Source organism: Monodon monoceros, unplaced genomic scaffold (genome assembly GCF_005190385.1).
Source record: "Monodon monoceros isolate NGI ecotype Baffin Bay Population unplaced genomic scaffold, NGI_Narwhal_1 Super_Scaffold_1, whole genome shotgun sequence".
Classification (NCBI taxonomy): Eukaryota; Metazoa; Chordata; class Mammalia; order Artiodactyla; family Monodontidae; genus Monodon; species Monodon monoceros.
In genome coordinates, this window is record NW_021703765.1 from 38,622,546 (window position 1) to 38,649,574 (window position 27,029).

A 27,029-nucleotide genomic window follows, 5' to 3' on the forward strand; every position below is an offset into this window, starting at 1 on the left:
AGCAGTTGAGCCATTAAGCCTTCAGAATTACTTGGGAATAGTCTTTCTACCATTTGTGTATCATAATACTCTTTTTACTGTTGTATAAACATATTTTTATCAATACTTGCAAGAAAGCCTACTTTTAATAAACTAAGTAACAAATGTAAACTATAGGATTCATGAGGGTAATTAGTCCAAACAGCTGGCATACTTACAATTGCATTTCTTCTGAACAAACCTCAGCTTGCATGCTGTTCTGTAGGTGGAGAGTCGGATGCGATCCAGATCTTGAGCCCCTGGGGGAAGAAAAACGTACACATGTGGTGTGCCATGCGTGTGGAAAGAAAGTGGTAATGTTTATAAATAAAACAACTACAGATCTAAACTATACACTTAATTTGATTTTTATCGTTATTAGAATACAAGTTTAACTTTAAGACTTGAAAAGGTCTGTCCCATATTCCTCAGGTTCTGCGGGAAGGCAGCACGTGTATCCAGCACGGAGATCAGGTTATTGACTATGTTCATGGGCCAAGGAACACAAACTCAGCCCTGTGGTGTCTACTGCTTCTGAGGACAGTCTGCTCAAGCTGTGACTTAAAACGGTTAGATGATACCAGATAGTAACATCATCAAATAATCATTTTAAGTGGTCACTAGAGCATGGCTGTGAGGTGAGCACAGGCTGAATGCTGGTCATCTTTTCTTGGTGACTTTAGGCCAATTGTTTTTAGAAGCCTCAGTTTTCTCACCTGGAAGATGGGACTGACAACAATATTACTACTTATTTCATAGGATTGTTAAAAGGATAAATGAGTGCCTATAACCTACAGCGCTGGGAACACTGCCTGGCACACAGTAAGTGCATCATTATTACTCCTGTCTATCTTGCAAAGCTTCCTGTCAACCTCAGAGGAGACTCCTTTCTAAAAAACAACCCCTGCTATTTCTGACACTGTGGCTTCCAGTTCCTCCCTAACATGGCGTGTTCCCCACATTCTTGAACTACTTTCCTCATCCACTCCTCTACTCAAGAATCCAGCACGGATTCTGATGCCTGCAGCACCAGGGCTGAATGTTCAGCTCAGAATCCAAGCCCCTCTGCAGGCTCTTTCTATCCTACGTACCCCACCCCACAACATTTCCCACTGCTCTCTACCCCCGAACCTCTGCCGGGCTTGGCCCGGTCTCCTAACCATCCCCTGCAGATGGGCTGCTTGTTAAATCGACACCTGAGTTCCTGGCCATCCTCCCACCCTCCTCTGAATGGGCTAATTTCTAGGACAGAGTAGACTTTCAACAAATGTCTGTTCTTCTCTACTTCTAACTATTTGGCTCTCTTCAAGCCCACGTTTATGGTTCATAACAGATATTAAGGCATATGGCTATATTTTGACATGTATTGAACCTTCTTTTTACCAGTAAATGTGCTACAGAAATGCTTTAGAAGAGTTAGGGCAGCAAGTAAATGAACCGGCCTAGAAGCAATTATATTAGGAGGCCAATTAAGTGCTTTCCTAATGAAACTTGGGATCAATTAGCAAGTGTCCCTCACTGAGAGCATTTATCATTCCCTCACCTCACACTGATCTCTTTAGATTCATAAAAAATACTATCAATACTTCTATTACTCTATGGTGTTATGAGGCAGATCATTAAACATTCATTCTTATGAGAGTTTATTACTTGACAAACAGACTCATTGATACCGAGTGCTCGAAGGATCAAAGAGGTAGGACTTACCCTCACCCAATGCAGGAATTTGCCTAAACATGTTCTCAGTAGATGGACATTTATCCAATGTCCATGTAAGATTATTTCCAACGATAGAGATGATTATAATTTAGTGAAAATATATGAGCTTTAAAGTCAGTAACTCTTAATCTTTCTCTTCCTTGTTGTGTGAACTTTGACAAGTTTTTACTTGCCATCCGATTTCTTCATGTACAAAATGAGGATAATAGTATCAACTTTACCAGCTGGTAACCTCTGTGGCTGGTACCTAGTGAGCACTTAATAGCAGACAGACCTCCTTATAATGTTTTCAGGTGTCATTTCTGAGCACCAATAAGTGATAGAAATTTCCTTTTTATATTTGGGCTTTAATTTGCCTCCTTATAACTTCAATCCGTTTGATCTGGTTTCCCTTCTGGAGCCATATAACCTTTTCTCCCTGTCTATTATAAACTTGATTAATTTATTCCGCAAAGATTGGGAAGCAGCTATCATGATCATCATTAGCATCTTCATTACCATCTGGACATTATGTACAAAGGTGTCTGTCATCACAGAGTTTAAAGTTTAGATGGGGAGGTAGCTTATCCTTGGCCTTCTTAGGTTGAAGATGTCCAAGTCCAAAGTCATTTCAAGTATCAACACAATGTCTACCACAGAGCACGACACATAATGGGCTTCAATACATGGATGCTGCTATTATTCTCATTATCATCAGACACGGCTTGGAGACCAGACCCTTAAACATTCAAGTTATCCTGTTCTACGGCTGGCTAATACCTCCTTGAAATGAGATATACAAAATTAACCCAAATGCCACAGCTATTGCCCCACCTGTATGGAATGTATAGAATACAATAGTTACCACCATTGATGAGGACATTTACTGATGCAATTTTTTCATAGATAGCTCATTCTTCTGGCTCTTATTAAGCTAGCAGTTCATTAAAAAAGCTAGCTTTTAAAAATCATATGCACTTTTATTAAGTTAGGTCTTTTCTATTTTCTATTTAAATGCTTATTTGGGGGCTAAAGGTAGGACTTCATATTTAATCTTAGTTTCTTTTACTTTGTAGCTCATGCTTCTACCTTTCTGATATTTAAAATATTTTTGATTTTGTCACTGGCATTTCAAAGGGCCTTCCCAGTTTCATGTCCTCTGTAAATCTGAGAGGCTTATGTGGGAAATGAACTCTCTAGGATGCTGGATAACCAGAGACACAGAGACCATCAGAAATACATGAACGCTAAATCTTTTACCCCTGGTTGAAGATGTACTTTTAGTGATGCTGAGTTTGGCTCAATAATCAAGAGAATCTCCATATCTGTAAATAATCCTTTAAAAGAAGACATTAGAGACATAGATGATTTATGTAAGTTCTTCAAAAATAATGATTTAAGCTCCAGGTATAAAACGACTATGATGCAGTACACGATTAAATTTCTTAGTTCCAGCAAGACCTCATCCTCTGAGAAGAGAAACTTTGGCTCCTCTGCTCCTCCATCTCATAGAGGTCCTGGGGGCATTTGGCTAAGGTGCCGCTCTCCAGGATGCAGTAAAGAGGGACATAGAGATGATGCTTAGGGTCAGGAGTGTACTGACCGCTCTCCTCTGCCCATCACCATGTGGACTCAACTGACCCTCTGTTTTGTTCAAGCCTCAGGAAGGGGTCCGGAGGTCTGTCAATGTCTCCAGTTTGTGAAAGTTCTTCCTGGCTGAGGATGTAAGCCCTAAGTATTAAAAGGGATGTGGTGAGCTGTGAAGTTTAGCTTTTCAGATACAACGGCCCATTGCCTCACATGGACCATGTAAGTGGCAACCATGGGATCCATCATGGATTCTGGAACCCAAAAAAGCTGCACTGAGACAGGCTGGGCAGGTTCTTGCTCCATTTACCCACCTTATTTAAAATAAATTTGTCTCTGGCCCAATAAACCATGGACTTAGTTCAGTTTGACATGTGTGGTCTCTTCTTGAAAGTCTATAAATTCATAGCCTACCTTGAGAGTAGTCTCATGTCTTCTGTGCCCAAGTTGTTGCCTAAAATCTAAGACCTGACCAGGTCCACAGAGTCTTCCAGAATACAACTGGAGGCTGTCCTCCAAGTTGATGAATCCATTACTTATTCCTCCAGACATGGTCACAACATGGTTACAATCCCTACCTAATTGTACAAAGATCCAGCTCACGTTTTCCCAACGCATGCACAATCTAAGAGACTTTTGTTAGTATCTTGCTGAAATTAAGGTTCATTTTTATCCTATGGTATTTTCCTGAGCTAGCAGTCTAGTAACCTTATTAAAAAGGGAAATTAGCTCACTTAATTCATTTATAAAAAAGATGGAATTTGGATAAATGAATAAGGAAATGAGGTCAATAGAGTAATCCTTCTTCTTAGCATGTTGAAATGTCTAGGATTACCACTATATTTTGTCCATGTTCTGAAAAAAAAAATCCATTTTATCTTGAAACCTACATCAAATTCACACTCTATACTCTAAAGAAACTAATTCTTCCTTTTAAATAAAAAAATTGTACAGCACTTCCTTATTTTTTTGCAATGTCCTCTTAATTATTTCTCAAATTTATAGTGTCTTTTCCATTATTATTATATCACTGGGCTATAATTCTTTAAAACATGGAGACTTGACTCATCTAAATAATATCTTAGATTAGATTTGCTTCATAATTATATGGTGGGGGCTGGGGGTAAATAATTAAGGGTAGAGATGAATAGTATTTTCTCTACTTCTGTATATATTTAAAACTTTTCATAAGAAAAATTTAAAGCTAATTCATTTAAGGCAAGTTGATGCTCTTGCAACATCTCCTCAAACCTCTCACACTCAGGTCATAGCTGGAAAAAAATGATAGACATGAAAGCAAAGGTCCAAGTTCAGAAATTCTGACTGATCACATTGTTACTTTCTGCAAATCCTGTTTTTCCTTTCTTTAGCTCTTCTTTTCAAGATTTTTTCTCCTCCCTCTGTCCCTTCCTTCCTCCTGCCTTCTTTCATTCCTTCCACTCATCCATCCATCCATCCATTCATCCAGCCAGCCAGCCAGCCAGCCAGCCAGCCAACCAACCAACCTGTCTTATCTAATTTTTGGCTTTAGCTTCGTTCATTACACTTTGAACAGTTTCACACAATTCATATGTTTTGCCTTATATGTTTTCATAGCTCATTTATAAAACCTTTTATAAAATCATTCAGATTCTTAAATTTCTTACTCATTTTTCAAACTCACCCAACAAATATTTATAGAATAAAGATGAAGCCTATGAACTCCATGTCTAAACTCTTTTTCATGCTTGATGATTGACTGGATGTGTGTGTGTGTGTATGTGTGTGTGAGAGAGAGACAGAAAGAGAGAAAGAGAGTGAGAGAGAGCAGGCAAAGGAGTTTTGGGGTCAAAAATAATGTTCAACTTTCTATCTTAGACAGCTCAGTGGGATGGGTTGGCCCTCATTGAGCTAAGGTACCAACAAGGGGGAACAGGTCTGTAGGTGTGGGAAGATGAAGGGTTTAGTTTTGGGCTTACAGAGTTTGAGTTGCTTGTGGGGTGTCCGAGTGGAGATATCCAGTGTCAGTTGGATATTTGGATATGGAACTCCTTAATATGGACTATATTCCAGGAATTATTAATAAACATATAAAATGTACCAATGTGCCTTAATTGAGCCAGGACTGGGAATATTTCCCAAGAGGAGACTGTGTGCACAAGTAGGGCTATTCCACATTCTAGATAACAAAATGAGGCACAAATTTGGGGTTAGAAACTTCCTCCCCACTTCTGAACAACGCCCTTGGTAGCTGTTCAAGGACTGTGTGGCTTTGGAAATACTGGAAAGTGGCAGCCTTGGTGGGACATTGCTTTGTTATGATGGGGAGTTAATGGAGCTAATGGTGAGCCTATCTCAAGGTGTTTCATCAGCAGAAGATTTGACAGTGAGAAGCCAAGTCTGGAAGGGACATTGACTTTACATGCTGACTATTCTGGATAAGCTGGTTCCTGAGAACATGGGGTGTGGTTTTGAAGGACACCTTGAACACTTGAGAGCCATAACAGTAACGGTGAAGCCTTGAGAGAAAGTCAAACTGTATAGGGAGAGAATCGGTCAAGAACAAAACTTTGGTTAAAATCTGACTTCAGGGGGTCTGGAGGCTACTAAGAGACAGAAAAAGAGAAGTAGAGTGGTCAGAAAAAATAGGAGACCGGACTACAATGGTGACATAAGGAAGAATTTCCAGAATGGTGACCCATGGTGTTGACATCCCCAAAGTGCTGAAGAGCACAAGAAATGAAGATGAAAGTGAAAATAGTCACTGTATCCACCATGGCTCATGGGAGTGGGATAATTAACGTCATTTCCTTGAATTTTTGAAATCAGTTTTCCTAAAACTCATAGTGTGCATTGCAAAATCACACTTCAGGTGCCATTCCAACTATGCACATGCTGACTGCTGTCAACATTCTGAAGAAGGACGGTCTGCCTTTGAACCACTCAACAGTGTTTGTTGAGCACCTCCATTTGCCTCCCTCCCTTTGGTTTCTGGTCCCTCCTCCACTCAGAGCCCACTGGTATCACTCTGCTTCCTCCCCAGGACCTTCCTCATTTTGTTAGGCAGCCTTCCATGTTCTGAAAGAGTGTTTTCCAATCATTTCCCTCCCATTAAAACCTACTTATCCTGTGTTCTGAGGCTTTTAAACCAACACTGATTCAGCATCTAAGCTGGATGGGTTTGAAGGGAAAGGTTCAGCGTCCACCCCTAAGGAGAAGTTCATGTGAATGAGTGACACAGAAAACTTTCCTTTGTAAATTCTTTGTAAGTAAGTGTCATACAAAGCAGAGTAAATGTGCTCTCAGAGCAGAAAAACAGATAAGAAAGGGAGCTTGATTCCGAGAACAAACAATTTATTCTGCTAAAAACCAGTTGGATGAAATTATTTGACCTGATAAATTTACTTGATGGCTGAAAAGGCCAAGGTGAGAATGACATTTACATTTAACTGAACACTACTTTTCAGTTTTAATCTAAGGTACTAAGCAAACTGATAATTAGGGCATTATACTGAGGGGAAATTTTGGTTTAGGGCAACTTGCCCAAAATTGCTTTTAATCAAAGTATGTGGGCACACAGTTTTTTTGTTTTTTGTTTTGGTTTAGTTTTATTTTTTGGCTTATTTGTGAGTCCATGCTACTCCTAACTTTGTTTCTTTGCCTTTTTGTTTTTCTTTCTGCTGCTTGCGGTTATGAGTTCCGAGTAGATGTTTAACACATGTATGTGTCACAGTCACCTGAATTTGCCAGAATTTCTTATCAATTGTTCTTCTTATCAATTGTTACCTGAGGGCAGACAGCAGAAGCATGAAGAACTACAATCCTGCAGCACGTGGAACAAAATCACAATCAAAGAAAGATAGACAAGATGAAAAGGCAGAGGGCTATGTACCAGATGAAGGAACAAGATAAAACTCCAGAAAAACAACTAAATGAAACTGAGATAGGTAATCTTCCAGAAAGAGATTTCAGAATAATGATAGTGAAGATGATCCAGGACCTAGGAAAAAGAATGCAGGCAAAGATAGAGAAGATGCAACAAATGTTTAACAAAGATCTAGAAGAATTAAAGAACAAATAAACAGAGATGAACAATACAATATCTGAAAAGAAAAATACACTAGAAGGAATCAATAGCAGAGTAACTGAGGCAGAAGAACGGATAAGTGTCTTGGTAGACAGAATGGTGGGATTCACTGCTGTGGAACAGAATAAAGAAAAATAATGAAGAGAAATGAAGACAGCCTAAGAGACCTCTGGGACAACATCAAACACAACATCATTCGCATTACAGGGGTCCCAGAAGGAGAAGAGAGTGAGAAAGGACCAGAGAAAATATTTGAAGAGATTATAGTTGAAAACTTCCCTAACATGGGAAAGGAAATAGCCACCCAAGTCCAGGAAGCGCAGAGAGTCCCATACAGGATAAACCCAAGGAGAAACACACCGAGACACATAGTACTCAAACTGGCAAAAATTAAAGACAAAGAAAAATTATTGAAAGCAGCAAGGGAAAAATGACAAATAACATACAAGAGAACTCCCATAAGGTTAACAGCTGATTTCTCTACAAGCCAGAAGGGAGTGGCATGATATACTTAAAGTGATGAAAGAGAAGAACATACAACTAAGATTACTCTACCCGGCAAGGATCTCATTCAGATTTGAGAGAGAAATCAAAAGCTTTACAGACAAGCAAAAGCTAAGAGAATTCAGCACCACCAAACCAGCTCTACAACTAAAGGAACTTCTCTAAGTGGGAAACACAAGAGAAGAAAAGGACCTACAAAAACAAACCCAAAACAATTAAGAAAATGGTAATAGGAACAAACATATTGATAATTACCTTAAACGTGAATGGATTAAATGCTCCACCCAAAAGACATAGGCTTGCTGAATGGATGCAAAAACAAGACCCATATATATGCTGTCTACAAGAGACCCACTTCAGACCTAGGGACACATACAGACTGAAAGTGAGGGGATGGATAAAGATATTCTATGCAAGTGGAAATCAAAAGAAAGCTGGAGTACCATTACTCATATCAGATAAAATATACTTTAAAATAAAGAACGTTACAAGAGGTAAGGAAGGACACTACATAATGATCAAGGGATCAATCCGAGAAGAAGATATAACAATTATAAAATATATGCACTCAACATAGGAGCACCTCAATACATAAGGCAACTGCTAACAGCTCTAAAAGAGGAAATCGACAGTAACACAATAATAGTGGGGGACCTTAACACTTCACTTACACCAATGGATAGATCATCCAACAGAAAATTAATAAGGAAACACAGGCTTTAAAGGACAAAATAGGCCACATAGATTTAATTGATATCTATAGGATATTCCATCCCAAAACAGCAGATTATACTTTCTTCTCAAGTGCACACAGAACATTCTCCGGGATAGATCATATCTAGGGTCACAAATCAAGCCTCAGTAAAGTTAAGAAAATTGAAATCATATGAAGCATCTTTTCTGACCACAATGCTATGAGATTAGAAATCAATTACAGGGAAAAAAACGTAAAAAAGACAAACAAATGGAGGCTAAACAATACATTACTAAATAACCAGGAGATCACAGAAGAAATCAAAGAGGAAATCAGAAAATACCTAGAGACAAATGACAATGAAAAGACGATGATCCAAAACCTATGGGCTGCAGCAAAAGCAGTTCTAAGAGGGAAGTTTACAGCTATACAAGCCTACCTCAAGAAACAAGAAAAATCTCAAATAAACAATCTAACGTTACACCTAAAGGAACTAGAGAAAGAAGAACAAACAAAACCCAAAGGTAGCAGAAGGAAAGAAATCATCAAGATCAGAGCAGAAATAAATGAAATAGAAACAAAGAAAACAATAGCAAAGATCAATACAACTAAAAGCTGGTTCCTTGAGAAGATAAACACAATTGATAAACCACTAGCCAGACTGATCAAGAAAAAGAGGTAGAGGACTCAAATCGTTAAAATTAGAAATGAAAAGGGAGAAGTTACAATGGACACTGCAGAAATACAAAGCATCTTAAGAGACTACTACAAGCAACACTATGCCAATAAAAGGGACAACCTGGAAGAAATGGACAAATTCTTACAAAGGTATAACCTTCCATGACTGAACCAGGAAGAAATAGAAAATATGAACAGGCCAATCACAAGTAATGAAATTGAAACCGATTAAAAATCTTCCTACAAACAAAAGTCCAGGACCAGATGGCTTCACAGGTGAATTCTATCAAACACTTAAAGAAGAGCTAACACCCATCCTTCTCAAACTCTTCCAAAAAACTGCAGGGGAAGGAACACTTCCAAACTCATTCTATGAGGTCACCATCACCCTGATACCAAAACCAGACAAAGATACTACAAAAAAAGAAAATTACAGACCAATATCACTGATGAATACAGATAAAAAAATCCTCAACAAAATACCAGCAAACAGAATCCAAATACACATTAAAAGGATCATACACCAGGATCAAGTGGGATTTATCCCAGCGATGCAAGGATTCTTCAATATATGCAAATCAATCAATGTGATACACCATATTAACAAATTGAAGAATTAAAAACCACATGATCATCTCGATAGATGCAGAAAAGGCTTTTGTCAAAATTCAACACCCATTTATGATAAAAACTCTCCAGAAAGTGGGCATAGAGGGAACCTACCTCAACATAATAAAGGCCATATATTACAAACCCACAGCAAACATCATTCTCAATGGTGAAAAACAGAAACTATTTCCTCTAAGATCAGGAACAAGACAAGGATGTCCACTCTCACCACTCTTATTCAACATAGTTTTGGAAGTCCTAGCCACAGCAATCAGAGAAGAAAAAGAAATAAAAGGAATACAAATTGGAAAAGAAGAAGTAAAACTGTCACTGTTTGCAGATGACATGATACTATACATAGAAAATCCTAAAGATGCCACCAGAAAACTACTAGAGCTAATCAATGAATTTGGTAAAGTAGCAGGATACAAAATTAATGCACAGAAATCTCTTGTATTCCTATACACTAATGATGAATAATCTGAAAAGGACATTAAGGAAACACTCTCATTTACCACTGCAACAAAAAGAATAAAATACCTAGGAATAAACCTACCCAGGGAGACAAAAGACCTGTATGCAAAAAATTATAAGACACTGATGAAAGAAATTAAAGATGATACCAACAGATGGAGACATATACCATGTTCTTGGATTGGAAGAATCAATATTGTGAAAATGACTCTACTACCCAAAGTAATCTACAGATTCAATGCAATCCCTATCAAATTACCAATGGCATTTTTTACAGAACTAGAACAGAAAATCTTAAAATTTATATGAAGACACAAAAGACCCTGAATAGCCAAAGCAGTGTTGAGGGAAAAAAACGGAGCTGGAGGAATCAGACTCCCTGACTTCAGACTATATTACAAAGCTACAGTAATCAAGACAATATGGTACTGGCACCAAAACAGAAATATAGATCAATGGAACAGGATAGAAAGCCCAGAGAGAAACCCATGCTCCTATGGTCAACTAATCTATGACAAAGGAGGCAAGGATATACAATGGAGAAAAGACAGTCTCTTCAATAAGTAGTGCTGGGAAAGCTGGACAGCTACATGTAAAAGAATGAAATTAGAACATTCCCTAACACCATACACAAAAATAAACTCAAAATGGATTAGAGATCTAAATGTAATACTGGGCACTATAAAACTCTTAGAGGAAAACATAGGAAGAACACTCTTTGACATAAATCACAGCAAGATCTTTTTTGATCCATCTCCTAGAGTAATGGAAATAAAAACAAAAATAAACAAATGGGACCTAATGAAACTTCAAAGCTTTTGCACACCAAAGGAAACCATAAACAAGATGAAAAGACAACCCTCAGAATGGGCAAAAATATTTGCAAATGAATCAACAGACAAAGGATTAATCTCCAAAATACATAAACAGCTCATGCAGCTCAATATTAAAAAAACAAACAACCCAATCCAAAAATGGGCAGAAGACCTAAATAGACATTTCTCCAAAGAAGACATACAGATCGCCAAGAGGCACATGGAAAGCTGCTCAGCATCATTAATTATTAGAGAATGCAAATCAAAACTACAATGAAGTATCACCTCACACCAGTTAGAATGGTATCATCAGAAAATCTACAAACAATAAATTCTGGAGAGGGTGTGGAGAAAAGGGAACCCTCTTGCACTGTTGGTGGGAATGTAAATTGATACAGCCACTATGGAGAACAGTATAGAGTTTCCTTAAAAAAACTAAAAATAGAATTACCATATGACCCAGCAATCCCACTACTGGGCATATACCCAGAGAAAATCATAATTCAAAAAGACACATGCACCCCAATGTTCATTGCAGCACTATTTACAATAGCCAGGTCATGGAAGCAACCTAAATGCCCATCGACAGACAAATGGATAAAGAAGATGTAGTACATATATACAATGGAATATTACTCAGCCATAAAAAGGAATGAAATTCGGTCATTTGTAGAGACGTGGATGCATCTAGAGACTGTCATACAGAGTGAAGTAAGTCAGAAAGAGAAAAACAAATATCGTATATTAACGCATATATGTGGAACCTAGAAAATGGTAGAGATGAAACGGTTTGCAGGGCAGAAATTGAGACACAAATGTAGAGAACAAACGTATGGACACCAAGGGGGGAAGTGGCGGGAGTGGGGTGGTGGTGTGATGAATTGGGAGATTGGGATTGACACGTATACACTGATTTGTATACAACTGATGACTGATAAGAACCTGCTGTATATAAAATAAATTAAATTAAATTAAAAAAAATCATCACCCTGTTTTCTGTGTTCTCTGCTCTTTTGCTTTTGTAAGGTTCCCCTCAGCTTGACTAACCTTTAGACAGGTTTCTTCCTGGCTCTAGGTCTTTGATCTCCCTTTTCTTAGAGCACTTACTTTTCTACAAAACTTTCCTTTGTAAATTCTTTGTCTGCCCCTTTAAAGATGTAAACCTCCCAGACTTTTGCCAGTTTTACAACCCGGGAATATCTTTCTCAAGGACTGGGAGCCATTCTTCGGAAATGAAATCATTGAAGGAGATCTCCTAGTGTCTGTGGGAGGGTAGGAGCCTAACTTCCTCATTGTGACAATGAGTAAACACAGTTGACCAACTTCCCCTCTGGTATCCTCCAGTACTTCTGCTCTAGCTCACCCCAGTGCTTAGAAACCCTCCTGTCTTTAGTTCTGGCAGAGCTGAGTTCCATCTCTCTCCCCTCTCACAATAGTATTGAAAGAAGTCTTCCGTGCCTTCTTAACTGCTTTTTTTTTTCCTGTGACATTTGCAATTTCCAAAACCAAGAAACTCTTCAGCACTTTCCTTTCATGTTTAAAAAGAACTACTTCTAGGTAATTCTTAGCTGACCAGATTTACAAGTTCTTCCTTCTTTTTCAGCTCCCTGTCTAGACATCATAGATTCCTGGAAGAAGTTACTTTCTAAGTTTCGATGTCAGTCTTCTCTGCTAATAGTTTCCTTGTTTTTCTTTGGTGTCCTGCTGCTAGAACTGGGGTAACCCCTATATTTTTCAAATATTTAACACATTCTCAACGAGATTACATTTCTCTTTTGTCTGACAGTCTATCAAAATCAATTTCTCCTGTTGAAATCAGCCAACTGCTTTATCTGGCAGAATCCCACTTACTGTGGACGTGTGTCCTATTTAGTGTTAATCTGAACACGATGCTCACTAATGAATTGTTAAGGTCAGATGTGTTTTCTTGCTTTTGAAGAGAGGAAGAACAGAAGAAAGATACATATCTGTGTGGCTTGCTTAACTATTTTGATCACTAATCAGGAGAACTCAAAATGATTTAATAAACTGTATGACCTCCCTGAGAAGCTTCTATGAAAAGGTTAAGTTACAATTTGGGAAACGAATGCACAATTTTCCTAAGTCTCTCTCATTTGAAAAATTTAGAGCTTTTCTGTTTCTATGGCTATAAAACTTATGTTGATCTTTCTTTGAGTTGGACAACTTTTTTTTTTTTTTTTTTTTTTTGCGGTACGCGGGCCTCTCACTGTTGTGGCCTCTCCCGTTGCAGAGCACAGGCTCCGGATGCGCAGGCTCATCGGCCATGGCTCACGGGCCCAGCCGCTCCGCGGCACGTGGGATCCTCCCAGACCGGGGCACGAACCCGTGTCCCCTGCATCGGCAGGCGGACCCCCAACCACTGCGCCGCCAGGGAAGCCCTGAGTTGGACAACTTTAATTCAAAAGACATTTGTGACATACGTGTTTGTCTGTGCCAGACACTGCACCAGGTTTAGAAGGAGCTGGGATTATGTACTTAAATTCAGATAAATGTTATAAAATCATGACATAAGCACACTTTTAAAATTCTTACAGTCTGTTGGCTAATACGGTCTTTAATGTAACAATGATAAATTTAAAGATTTCCTCTAAGACTTTATTGCTTTTCTATGTTAAAAATTAATGTTTTTTTTCTTTTTCTGAGAAAACACTGGTCCATGATATACATAGCTCTTGCCTCTTCAGTCTAAGAATCTATGATACGAGAGGATACCTGTGCTGCTTTGGATTTTGTCTAGGTGGCCAGGCAGTAACTAGGTTCCTTCCTCTGTCAGATTTGTATCAACAAAGGTCACAGTTCCAGATGACTGGTCAGGCCAGAAGTGAGGCTACAGTATCAGACATGGAAATTGGAAGGTCATGGCTGAAACTGTCACAGGCACTTTAGACATGTTTCTAAAAGTGGAAAAAGCAAGGAGCATGATTGAGATTCTCCACATCAATTTTAATTTTCCTTCCTCTTTGTTAGTTCTAATGCTGTCTTGGTGCCTCCAGATTATTGGGAAATGATAAAGGAAAATGTGAATCTTATTGTCTGGGGCTTTCCTTTATCTGCTCTGACCCTCATTCTTGCCAATCAGTTTCAATCTTCAGTAGAAGCCTAATTTTGCCTCTTGGCTTCCCCGAGTAAAAGGCTTATGACTCACCTCTGCTCATCCTCATTCCTTCCGCAGGGAAGGAGAGATAAAAAGCCCATAAGAGAATCGTACTTTTTTCTTTATAACATTTAATTTGAGATGTGTGTTCTCCCCCCAATGTCAAGTTCTTCTTCCTTATGAATAAGAAAAATGGTCTAGAAGGAGATACTACCACCCAATTACTTACACAGCAGCCTTGCATTTACATAAACCAACAATCTTTATTTAATGAGTTCTCCATTGGAGTCAGTAAATAGTCTTGGTTTGGTTCTCCTTGCATAGCAGCTCACCTCCAAGCTCTTTTAAACCTTTGTTTTCCTTTTCACTTTTTAGAAACTAAGTTTGTAGGACAGCTTGTCCCCCGTTGCATGAAGTTCAAATGACAGCTTATAGCTTGGTCTGGTAATCACACCTGACTCCTCTTTCCCATATGAACATATGATATTGTTTTGTGGGTAAGACATTCAATGATTCATTTCAAACTTTTTATCTATTTCCTGCAATGTGCCAGACCCTGTGGTAGTAGAGGGAAATGAACACAGACTTTGAAGTTTAGTGGATTGTATTAATGCCAACACTAAATAGTGTTTATTAAGCATCTGTGTATGTATATATACATTCAGGTCCACGAACCTTTTTCTTTCATATAAGATATACAGTCTTAGTAACAAATTATGATGATTCACTGTCTAATTTAATTCTTACTCAAGAGGAGGCAGAAACGCCTAAACATACATTTTATGTAAAGACTTTAGGATTTTAGGGAAAAGTACAAATGTCATAAGGATTAAGTGGTTGTTTCCAGCCTTCCATGAGTATTCAAGGGTGTTCCTTCAAAGTTCCATACTTACTCATCTCTGCAAACAGCTGTCTTCTTTCTGCCATGGTATTTCCTCTTTTCCCACTATCTTCAATCATTCTATGAGACAAAATGGTTACAATGTGTATTAGCCCCATGTTAATAAGGCGAACAGCCATTTCTACATAAACACACTTGCTACGGTCATGCCACAGACGTAGACACCAACTACTTAAAACTGTGTCTGTAAAAAGAATAGCTTTACTTTGACTAACTTAAATGGTTGTACATATTTTCCATATATAATATTGTAGTTGTGGAAGGGGGTGTAAAAGTTTTATTTTCTAATGTACAAATAACTACAATAGCAGATCAACTTGTGCTATAACGGAATACAACCCTCTACCATCTGTTAGGTGATGCATTTCACGTAGAGTTCCTCTTTCAATTTTGGGAATACCTATGAATAATATAGAGCAGATATTACAGATCCCATTCAAGAAATGATGAGATTGAGAGTCTCATGGACATAGTAAGGGAAATAGCATAGACTTATGTACTCCAAGACCAGTCTGCTTTCCACTACATTCTGTTACAGTGTGTCCTGTGTGCACCCAAAACCTCAATTTAGAAGAAGGTCATTTCCTAAATGTTCATTTCTAATTTAAGTGTTTGGAACCTGCAACTGTTTTTCTATACATAATAATTTCAGGCAAAGTGGTTAGGTTCACCTCTCTCTACTTAACCATACTATCGTCTGCAACAGAACTACTTAAAAAATACTATGAGAACACCAACAGTTAAAATGGAGAATTAAAAAAAAAAATTTAAAATTAAAATTTGACTTAAGGAAAAAGAAAATAATGGGAAAGTTGATGGAAATGTTGTTTAGCCCGATAGAGGGTTTGGGGCTAAATATACGTGTTTTATAGGTTGATGGAGTTGATTTTTTGTTATAGCAAATTAAGCTTTTAAAAACTAAGGTTTTCTCTCTCACACACACGTATATACATACACTTATATACATATATATATGTTTTGATTCAGGCATGGTAAACAGAAGGCACAGCTGATCTCTTTGGCTTTCAATGGACCCTGTTCTTTTTCAAATATGAATTTTGCTCATGTTATTGTTATTATTTTTGCCTGGATTGCCCTCAGCCTATGAATGGATAAGTTGCAGTTATCCTTCAGGTCTCAGTTTAGCTGTATCTTCCTCTGAAATTTTCCTGCACTCTCTATGATGGTTTGGTTACTGTCCTCTGAATCTCCATAGTCTTGTTATGCCTCTTTCTCAACGCTGAGCATTCACTTAACAAATGTTTATAGAGTGCCTTCTACACTCCAGGAACCAAACTAAGCTCTGGGTATACAACAGTGATGAAGTCACAGTTCCTGCCCTCAAGGCACTTACACTCTAGTAGTGAGATACAGAAGCATAAAAGCAATGAAAACACAATGAGGCAACTACAGCCGTAGAAGTGTAAAGAAAGATATGTGAATGTGAGAGAGGCTGATTACCTGGGGGTAAATTTAAGGGAACTAAAATCCTCCCTTGGTATCCACAGGGGATTGGTTCCAGCTTCTCCCCTGCTTCCCCAATACTAAAATCCTCACATGCTCAAGTCCCTTATATAAAACAGTGATGTATGGTTGGTCCCCTGGATCTGCCTTTGATGGGGAGTTGGTTGAGTCCTCAGTGTGGACCCCACAGATATGGAGGGCCCGCTGTGTTTGTAGAAGACTGCTCAAAAGATGATGACTCACTGGGGACTAAAAGAAGAAAATTGGTGGAGAAACAAAATGTGATGTCAGACAAACTGGTCAAACAGCCTCTCCAGTTGCTTCTATGAGTTAAGGATTATTTGCCTACTGCTAGGAAAGGAAAGAAGGGCATGGAACAGCCTTAGTTTACAGAGTTAAGAGTGTGTATCCATTCACAATGGGTGATAATATAACCAAGGTCAGGCTTCAATAATAACTGGAAAAACACAGAGTTGTTAATGAAGCTTCCTCAACTTGGTAACGATGCAGTGCTGAACACAGTCCAATACTTTCTTTTTATGAGATTTTAAATGTGTAGGTATGGTTGATATATATAGATCAGGAGAAAAACACACCCCTCCTGAATCACGTAACCCATCTCCTTTCCTCCAGAGGAAGTGGGCAGATAATAATCTGACATTCACAAACTAGTCTGGGAAGAGCTTCCAATTTTTATTTCAAGAGCTCAGAAGTAGAGCTGAAGCAGTATAGAGATAGGGGATAGAAACAGGATATGTTCCTGCATCTGTCTATATGTTGGACTCAGATGAGAAGAACCATTATAAATAAATCACAAAGGATGGCAGGCTGGAAAGCTATGATTGAAAATGTCAGGGAGCAGGGGAGTGGGAAGGGTAAGCTGGGACAAAGTGAGAGAGAGGCATGGACTTATATACACTACCAAATGTAAGGTAGATAGCTAGTGGGAAGCAGCCGCATAGCACAGGGAGATCAGCTCGGTGCTTTGTGTCCACCTAGAGGGGTGGGATAGGGCGGGTGGGAGGGAGATGCAAGAGGGAGGATATATGGGGATATATGTATACGTATAGCTGATTCACTTTGTTATAAAGCAGAAACTAACACACCACTGTAAAGCAATTATACTCCAATAAAGATGTTAAAAAAAAAAAAGAAAGAAAATGTCAGGGAGGTAAAGGCTGGCTTGTGAACTTGCAGAGTTACTGCCCTTACTACTCACTTGGTACTGTCTGTGACATCTCTTCTTTTAGTTAACTTTTTGTTTGTCTCTGTAAGGTTTTTAGGGGCAGTAACTGAAAATTTTAAATTCTTCACAGTGTCTAGCCAAATCCAGTCAACAGATACTATGTCCAGTTACTATTAACTGAACAAAAGAATAAAACAGAAGAAAAAGAGGAAAGAGAGAGAAAAGAAAAATAAGTTTTCTTTCCCCCAAATGGACTTTCAATTATATTTTCAAAAACTGACTCATAGAAGAGTGAAATTCCAATTGTATTAGTTTCAGAAATTAATTATTTGAAATGAGAGAAACCAATTTATATTTTTAAAATAATCTGGAGCCATGCATTTTACAGTAAAATCTTGTCTTACGAAACAGAGGTTGAAATACACGCAAACTATATTGATGTCACCTTTTGGTCTATTCATCACTGTTTTGGTTAATTAACTCATAAAAGAACAATCATTAGTTACACAATAGGTATTAACTCTCACTTCTAAGTAAAATGTGTACCTTATGAGGAAAAGAAAGAAAAAACTCAGTGGTGTAAAATAATGGAAAGCCTGGAGAATGATTACGAATATATAAGGAAAAATAGCACACCTCTCATTTTCCCCCCAGAGTTTTCTGGGAAGCGGCGCTGTTAGATAAAACGGAGAATATTCATTTATCCCCCATCGATTGCAGTCATAATAGTAAAAATGGAGGCATGCCAGTTTTCAGCTTACACTGATTCCACAGAGGGACTCATGGGCACAGTGAGCTCATAAATCAAATAGGCAAAAAGCACCACTGTGGGCTCCTTAGTTTCCGATTTAACTGTGATCAGTGGGTCTTGGGATACACAATGCCTGACTATATTCTCATCGTTTTAGAAAGAAAGAAGAGCAAAAATTTCAGTAGAGGAAGGAGGAAGAGCTTTACAGACAGCAACTTCGCTTCTGAAATTGTCAAGAAGCTTGACTTTTCGTGAATTTCAGTATAAGGACAGCTGCCCAGAGTCATATGGAGGAGATGAAGGGGAAAATAACCCATCTATGACAATACTAATATCACAAGGTGCACGGCTCACCAACAGGCCTGATTTGGTCAGTGTCTGTTGCTCCTTCATGTAGATGAGATGCTTAACTTAGAGTTTTACCAGAAGATTGCAGAAATGTCAAAAGTATAAAATGAACTAACAATGATAAATAAGGGGTGAGCCCCGTCAGATGTTTCTTTTACTAGCACTCAGTCCCACAGATTACACAGGGTGTGTATTGTTTTCACTTATGAGAATCCATCCTTTCATTCACTTAAGAAATATTTATAATATAGCTATAATTGGTCAGACCACTGTTAGCTTCTTGAGATCCAAAGATGAGTAAGACATGATCCTTGCCCTTAAGAAGCTCACAGTCCAGAAGGGGAAACAAATTATTCTAACAAATAATTATAATTTGGTGTGTACTGCTAGATATAGTAGTTTATATCTGGGAAGATTCAAAAGAGACATCAAAGAAAGGGTGACTCTGGAGCAGAGTTTTAAAGGATGAATAGGAATGTTCCAGGTAGAAGAGGGTGGAGAGATGGCAATTATAGTTAGAAAGAATCACTAAAAAAAAAGCATGGAGCTTGAGAAAGGGTATATGGTGCATTTGGCAACTGGGAATAGTTCAGTATTGCTGAGTGCAAGTGAGAGGCGAACAGGCATCTGATCTACAAAGCCTTATTTGTCAAGTCTAGACAGTATAGGACTTTCCTACGGGAGGCTGGGTACCATCCAAGGTTTTAGCAGGGAATTGACGTACACAGATTTAGGTTTTGGCAAGATTGCTCCAGCATGTGGAGTGGAGAAAAGATTTGGGTAGGCAGGAGGGTAGGGGATAGAAACCCATGAGTGATGGAAGAGTCCAGTTAGCTGGATACTTCCGTGATTCAGGAGTGAAACTAGTATGTCTTATGCTAAAGGACTGACTTGAGGGAGATTTAGGACACATCTGATAGGACTTGGTGATTGGCAGGTCACGTGGAGAACAGCAGAGGAGAGGACCTCAGCTTTTGCTTGCCCGCAGCACTTCACATATATTAGAAAACATTCTGCTGAACTCATGGCACAATGAGTTTGTAGGAGGTGAGGTTACCAAGTCACCCTTCTTCCAGCACAGTCATTAAAAGAGGCTGAAAGCTGGATAGGGAGGGCTCCACCTCTTAGCCCCTATATAGGGGGGAGGGATGAAATAACAAAGTAGAACAGTGTGGGAACCAGCAAGAAATAAAGAATAAAATCCAAATGTGAGGCACAGAGTATTGGAAGAAAAGTGCATTTTATTTTGGCATAGTGAGAAGTTCACACTGAAATATCACATCCTTCACGACACGTCTATAATCCAACATCATCAGTAATAAACAGACATTTCTATTACACATGATATGTAAGACATTTTAAAGGTAGAAGCTTAAACTAATGGTGTCTTCCATTTGTATAACTTTCTGAAGATTATAAAATGCTTTTCCCTATACCTGGTGAGGAAGTTGAAGAGATATTATTACTCTCAAATTCTAGCTGAAGAACTTGACACTAGGCAGGTGAAGTGGCTGCCCCAAAAACAAAGTATTGTCTGTCAGGGCAGGAAATTGAATCCATTTTTTTTTTTTTTTTTGCCTTTAATTTTGAAATTCCTCAGCTAGTTTGGATTCTAATTGCCAGTAATCTTATTCCAGCTGCCACTGTTCAACGCAAATGAAGATTTTCTGAAACTGATAAACTGAAAAGAAGTTGACAGAAGTTCGTGATTAACAGTCCAAAAGGAGCCTAGAGAGGAAGGGTCCACATCACTCTCAAAGTTCACTGAGAAATTCCTCTGAATGCTACTTCTTAATGGAATCCTCCCATTTTAAAACATCGTTGTACTGGAAATTATCATAGAGATTAAAATAATTCCCAGCGTCAGGATTTATGTAAACCCAGACACATATAAACACACCAACTCACACACTGATTCACACTCTCACATTTTAAATCCACAAAAGCCGACAATGTTTTTAGAAAAGTCTGGCTCTGCTTTGCTTCTGCTCCACTTTAGCAAACACAAGACTTGCAGATTTCATGTTTAGTGTGATGAGACTCTTCCCAGGCTTTATTTCCATCCATTTGCTCCAGGTGGATGACAGGAAGATGCAGGGTCTAGCCATCACCAACTGCTGTAATCCCCAAAGTTAATAAGTGCAATGAAGGCCATTTCAAGCTCCTTTCCTCCTTTAATTGATTTATTGGTGGCGTATAAATGCCTGTTTCCATTTCTGTTAATGAAAGAAGCCTCTAGTAGGACTTTCTCAGATTTACATTCTTGTCCTAATCTCTGGCAATATAATAAAAAAGTATTCAGAGCTCTTTCCTGGGGCAAAATATAATTGCATTTGCTTTTATCTCTTAGTCTTTTATCTAGATGAGCTCCTGAAAGTAGGAAAATGCTGTCACTAAAATAAATGGTTATAATGGGGTTCTGGCTTTGCCTTTTACTTTGAACATCAACTTCTGCTTTTGGAACTTGAGTTTTGTTTTTGGGGGATGAAGGGCACAAGTTCACTATTTTAGTGTCACGACCAGCTGGACTTATTATCAGGGATTTGATCTTTCCTCAGAAGTGTCCACCATAGTGATTCTCAGCTGTGGCTGTCCATCACACCAACCTGGAGACTTTACAAAAAATACAAATACTACCTGGATCTACTGAATCTGGGGCTGAGGTGGAGCATTTGCACTTTAAAAATGAACCATAGGCACTCCTGATACCTACCCAGATTTGAACTAGAAATATGATGCCAGTTGAGTTTGATCATTGAACTTATTTGCACAACATTAGGTTGGAATTCTTATGTTGCTTTGTAATATGTTTCTCTAGCTTGTAAGACCCACTTTAAAATGTACTTTGAGCCCAGGGAGAAGATAATTAATTCTTCAGGGAACGCACATAGACATAAACAGATACGTACATTGATATGGGTACGTAGTGAGGCAAACTTTAAGAAACAGAAAATGCCATTAAAAAGTGAGAAAACCATTTTTAGCTGGAAAGAACTACTATCAGTGGTACTTTCAAGTCAGGAAGGAACCTGCTGTTCCGGGGTCAGAGGGTACAAGATATTTAAGGTCATTTGGTTTTGTCTGACTTCATTTGTCTTGGTACGAAGCTAGGACTTCTGGTCAAGAGGAGTTGGCATCACCTCCTATTAGTCAGGGTTTAAAGACTGCAGAACCGGGCTGGGAGCAACTTGGTATGGGAAAAGGGAGCCTTTTGGAAGGAAGATGATAAAAATTTGGACTCTGTCACGTGAGGTTCAAAGTTATTAGAAAGTCTCTGAAGGACTTGGGAGCCCTGCCTAAGAGCTTCATCAAAAGGACCTCAAAGATCCCTAGGGGAAACAACCACAGGGAGAGGGTCGTCTATACTGCTGCCTTTAGCACTGCACTAGGACCTAAGATTTTTTAGAGAACCATGTTTCATCCAGTGTGATGTGCCTTTGGGACAATGGTTGTGTATGTGCACCTGTATTTCTCAAGAGCAGTAGTGTTACGTGTATAGGCCCACTTGGTCATGGGGGAACCGTGGCTGACCTTAACACTGGAGCAAGAGTCGTCCCTGTTCTTCTGCTGGGATTGCCAAATTCTTAACTTTTGGGGGTCAGGTGTTTGTTAGGAAATGACTGCCTTCTGATAGTTTGGAACCTTCTCCATTCAGTGTGGGATATCGCTGTTATAAACATAGGTCTGTTTCTTTTCCCTACATATCTAATAAATGAAAAATGAAAATTCCCCTCCCCCCATAATTACAAGATAATTTTTCATTAATCTTGCAATAATAACACTCCAAGTTTTTTTTAATGTATTTTTAAAAAATTAATTAATTTTTATTTTGGCTGCATTGGGTCTTCATTGCTGCGCATGGGCTTTCTCTAGTTGTGGTGAGTGGGGGCTACCCTTTGTTGAGGTGCGTGGGCTTCTCACTGTGGTGGCTTCTCTTGTTGCAGAGCACAGGCTCTAGTAGTGTGGGCTTCAGTAATTGTGGCACGTGGGCTCAGTAGTTGTGGCTCGCAGGATCTAGAGCATAGGCTCAGTAGTTGTGGCGCACGGGCTTAGCTGCTCTGCGGCATGTGGGATCTTCCCGGGCCAGGGCTTGAAACCATGTCCCTGCATTGGCAGGCGGATTCTCAACCACTGCGCCGCCAGGGAAGTCCAGACCCCAAGTTTTTGAGTTTTGGATTTTTAAGCCTGACTTATCTCATTATAGTGGGATTATACTGTATATTTTATATATATATATATATATATATATAATATACAATAGTATATATAGTATATATTATTTTACTTGCATATGTAAAAATGTGTGTGTATATATATATATATATATATACACACACACATTTATGTAAGGAAAATAATTTGGAAAAATGTAAAGATGCAGTTCAAAATTTTTTTCAAGTGACTGAGTTAATTTAGCTTCTCATTGAAGAGGTATTAGGTGATTAAGCAATGCAATGCCATCCAGTCCATAATTTCTTTTAAGTTTTAGCCCCTTTCAATAATTTGATAAAAGATGTGGATCCTCACTCCACCAAAATGCTCATGTCCCTGGATACATAAATAAAGGAATTATAAGTGCTTGCATGGACTGGTTTAGGGGAAGAAAGCCAGGATTTAATGAGAATCAAAGGTAGCTTTACTTTATAGGGAACACTAACATTAGTTAAAGGGAGCAGCCAATGGATGCATCCACAGAGCAACTGCCCAGGGGAGAGGGCAAGAGGTTCGTGGTGGCCTCCTCAGGTGAGGAAAACATGAAAGAAATCAAGGTGGAGCCATGATGATGTGGAGAAGACAGTGATGAGCTCCTCAAGTGGTAGAAACCAAGGTGCCAGATATACAAAGTCAGTACTCAAGTGTCAGGTAGAAACTCGCATCTGGAAATGCAGAGTGCTTTAGGACATTACCGACATGACTCCTGGTGCTTGAAAGGATTCTAACTCACCTTTTGTTTTGGAAGATCTTAAAAAGGGTAGGAGAAAGAAATAGGTCCTCTCTTGTCCGTGTCTAATGTGCTGAGGCAACAAAACACAACTGGGGCTGCCACTGACCATGGGCTAGCTGTTATCTGGACTTCTAGGAGTGCGATTTCCATGAGGAGAATTGGGAAAAGGAAAGTGAGAATAAAAGTGTAGGGCAGAGCATTGAGCATCCAGATGTAAGCCAGGGAGGCATGCATGCTTTAAATTTTCCATTTTTTTTTTTCGGGTTAGGGAGTGCTGAGTTTGGAGAGGTGGAAAAGGGAGAGGCAGGTGAGTAAATTGTTTTCTGCGAGAGGATGAGAAAATCTGACTTTTTCTGGGAGAAGAAATAGTAATAGTTTAATAATAATAATAATACTAACTTCCACAATACTATATAAAACAATTAACTATTTTACAAAAAAGCATACTAGGTACGAAGCACTATGAAGGACACCGTAATGTTGGTGTATTTACTCTTCCCATCTGGTGTGGAAACTGAGCTTCAGAGAGATTAAGTAATTGCCCAGGTGATCAATTTAGGGCTTAAAACCAGACATCTCTGACCAGTGTACTAGAGTACACTGGGCTTCTTAAGAAAGACCAAAATGGAATTGTATGAAATAAGATTCAAGGGAACGGCTCTTTTTTTTCCTGCGGGTAGTGGTGGTGGGACATTGCCCACACATACACACACTGAAATGGACTACAGCATAACTAAGGATATACATAGTGGATGCCAAGGGGAGCTGGGCAGGATGGAGTTAATGGGCTGTGCGATGACACAGTTTTGCTAAGGAAAGAGACTTGCGCATCATAAAATGCCTGTATCCTCTTCATCCCCCCATCGTTTTCTTCCATCTCTCCTCTTTTCATTTGATTCCCTCTTTCTCTGATCCAGACTTCCCTTCTTGCCCTTTCTTTTCCTTTCCTTAACTCTGCTCCTTTAATCACTTTCTCCATTTTTATGTGTATTAGGGAATAAGATTCCCAGCAACAAAACAGACAGTTCTTAGCTTGAGAAAGAAAGACCAAGGCAGGAACAGTGGGAAAAGAAAACAGAGTTATATGATGAATAAGTTCTAAGGATCTAATGTACAGCATGGTGACTGTAGTTAATAACACTGTGTTTTAAACTTGAAATTTATTAAGAGAGTAGATCTTAAGTGTTTTCATCAAAAAAAAGTAAATATGTGAGGTGATGGATGTGCTAATTAACTTGATTGTGGGAGTCATTTCACAGTGTGAAATCATCATGCTGTGGGACTTCCCTGGTGGCACAGTGGTTAAGAAGCCGCCTACCAATGCAGGGGACATGGGTTCCAGCCCTGGTCTGGGAAGATCCCACATGCCTTGGAGCAACTAAGCCCGTGAGCCAAAAGTACTGAGCCTGCACTCTAGAGCCTGCGCGCCACAACTACTGAGGCCGTGTGCCACAACTACTGAAGCCACCACAATGAGAAGCCTGTGCACTGCAACAAAGAGTAGCCCCCGCTCACCGCAACTAGAGAAAGCCCACGTGCGGCAACGAACACCCAATGCAGCCAAAGGTAAATAAATAGAGTAAATAAATTTATAAAAAAAAATCTTCATGCTGTATACTTTATATATATTATAATTTTATTTGTCAATTATATCTCAATAAAGTTGAGGGGGGAAAGAAAGAAAAACATTAGCTTTATGGCCTTAAAAATGCAAATTTCCTTGGGAGAATCAGAAAATTCACCTTAATTAATTTAGTTGCTTTCTTCTTAATGCTTGGTTGTGTATTAAGATAAACACAGTGAGGGGACGGCAATTTTGATTGACTGGGAAGAGGAAATAACCATGGCTCTTGGATGCTTTCTGGGGAGGTCAGGTTTGGATGATATACTTCAGAGGCCACATGAAAAAACTTTCTTTTGAGATAAGGAAGGTGGGAGGGAAAATGGTAGGAGAGGGCTAAGATAGGTGGGAGAATGTCAATCTGACCATCATTATGTACATGTGGATTCAGAACCAATAACAAAGCATAAGAAGAAAACGGAGTTTCAAGTACAGTCCATAAGGGGTATGAACAGATCATAGGGAATGTTTACTAAGCTTAAAAATTCTCTTTCCTCCCTACTCATTCTTCTAGATGTCTCTGAAAACTTATTTGTAGCAGAACAAAGTGTTTTTAAAGGGTAAGTCTCAAGAATTCTAAATGGCAGGAAGAACTATTTTGTTTTCATTTAAAATGAGAACTTAAGGGAACACACATTCAACAACTTTTCAATCTAGTTTAATGTGTTGGTAAAAAGTGGAACAGAGGCTAACCATGGGTTCATTGTTAATTAATTGATTTAATTAATGAATATCATGCTATTTTTTCCTTTCCCCACTCAAATTCTCTCAATGGAGACTATCTCAGGCTGATATAATATAAAACAACTCAGAAAACAGCAATGACATTGTAGGGACTTTGATGATTGCCATCCAGTAAAAGCACAGCCAAGTATATGGGGTTAATGAAGGTTCAGGCCAACATTAAATAGGCCACATGGAGAAGAAGCAGACAGAGTGTAGGAACAGCCAAAAGTTATGGCTGCAAGATCCCCAGGAGCAAACAATGGCATTTTGAACACCAGGGTCCTTTCCCTGAGATGAGGCTTGACTGGTACGACAGGAGTACAGAATGGAAAGAGAAGAAACAGAGGCAGCCCTTATTTCTTGCTTCTGGATCTGCTTCTGTGAATTATAACGCTCTTAGTTATGTCTCTTCTGTTGAAGAGAATTTTATTTGAAATTAAGGAACGTCTGCAAGAAATCTCTGTTTCTTGAGAAAGCCATGGCTCTAAGCTGGTAGTGGCCAAGAATCTCAGTGGGGAAGAATAGCTGGTGGGAAGGCGCCTTCTTTTTTGGCTGGAATCAGGCAGGGCCTCTGAATCATCTTGTTGAAGCAGAGGCATGAATGCCTGGGTTATGTAGCAGGAAGGGACTCTGAGATTCATTCACTGATATTAATAACAATAATAGTCAACATTTATTAAGTGCTTACTATGTGTGGGTAGGCTCTGAACTTAGAATTTTCCATGAATTATCCGATTTATTTTTTATCGTAACTCTGAGATAGGTCATATTATACTACCCTGTTATTTATTTATTTATTTATTTATTTATTTATTTATTTATTTATTTA

At 38.8% G+C, this 27,029-nt stretch overlaps 1 protein-coding gene across 11 annotated transcripts in view; it reads right to left on the reverse strand.

Annotated features, from left to right (window-relative positions):
* DTNA (dystrobrevin alpha) overlaps positions 1–27,029 on the reverse strand; it is a 391,329-nt gene that overhangs the window by 111,947 nt on the left and 252,353 nt on the right. For 10 of the 11 annotated variants that reach the window (XM_029231332.1, XM_029231333.1, XM_029231331.1 and 7 more), the window contains 2 exons: positions 15,152–15,219; positions 198–278 (listed from right to left, as the gene is read on the reverse strand). In XM_029231332.1, coding sequence (XP_029087165.1) covers positions 198–278; positions 15,152–15,218 — 148 coding nt within the window. In that variant the 5' untranslated portion in view covers position 15,219. Of the gene's footprint in view, positions 1–197; positions 279–15,151; positions 15,223–27,029 lie in introns of those variants that run through there. The other variant, XM_029231336.1, reaches the window with a different exon arrangement.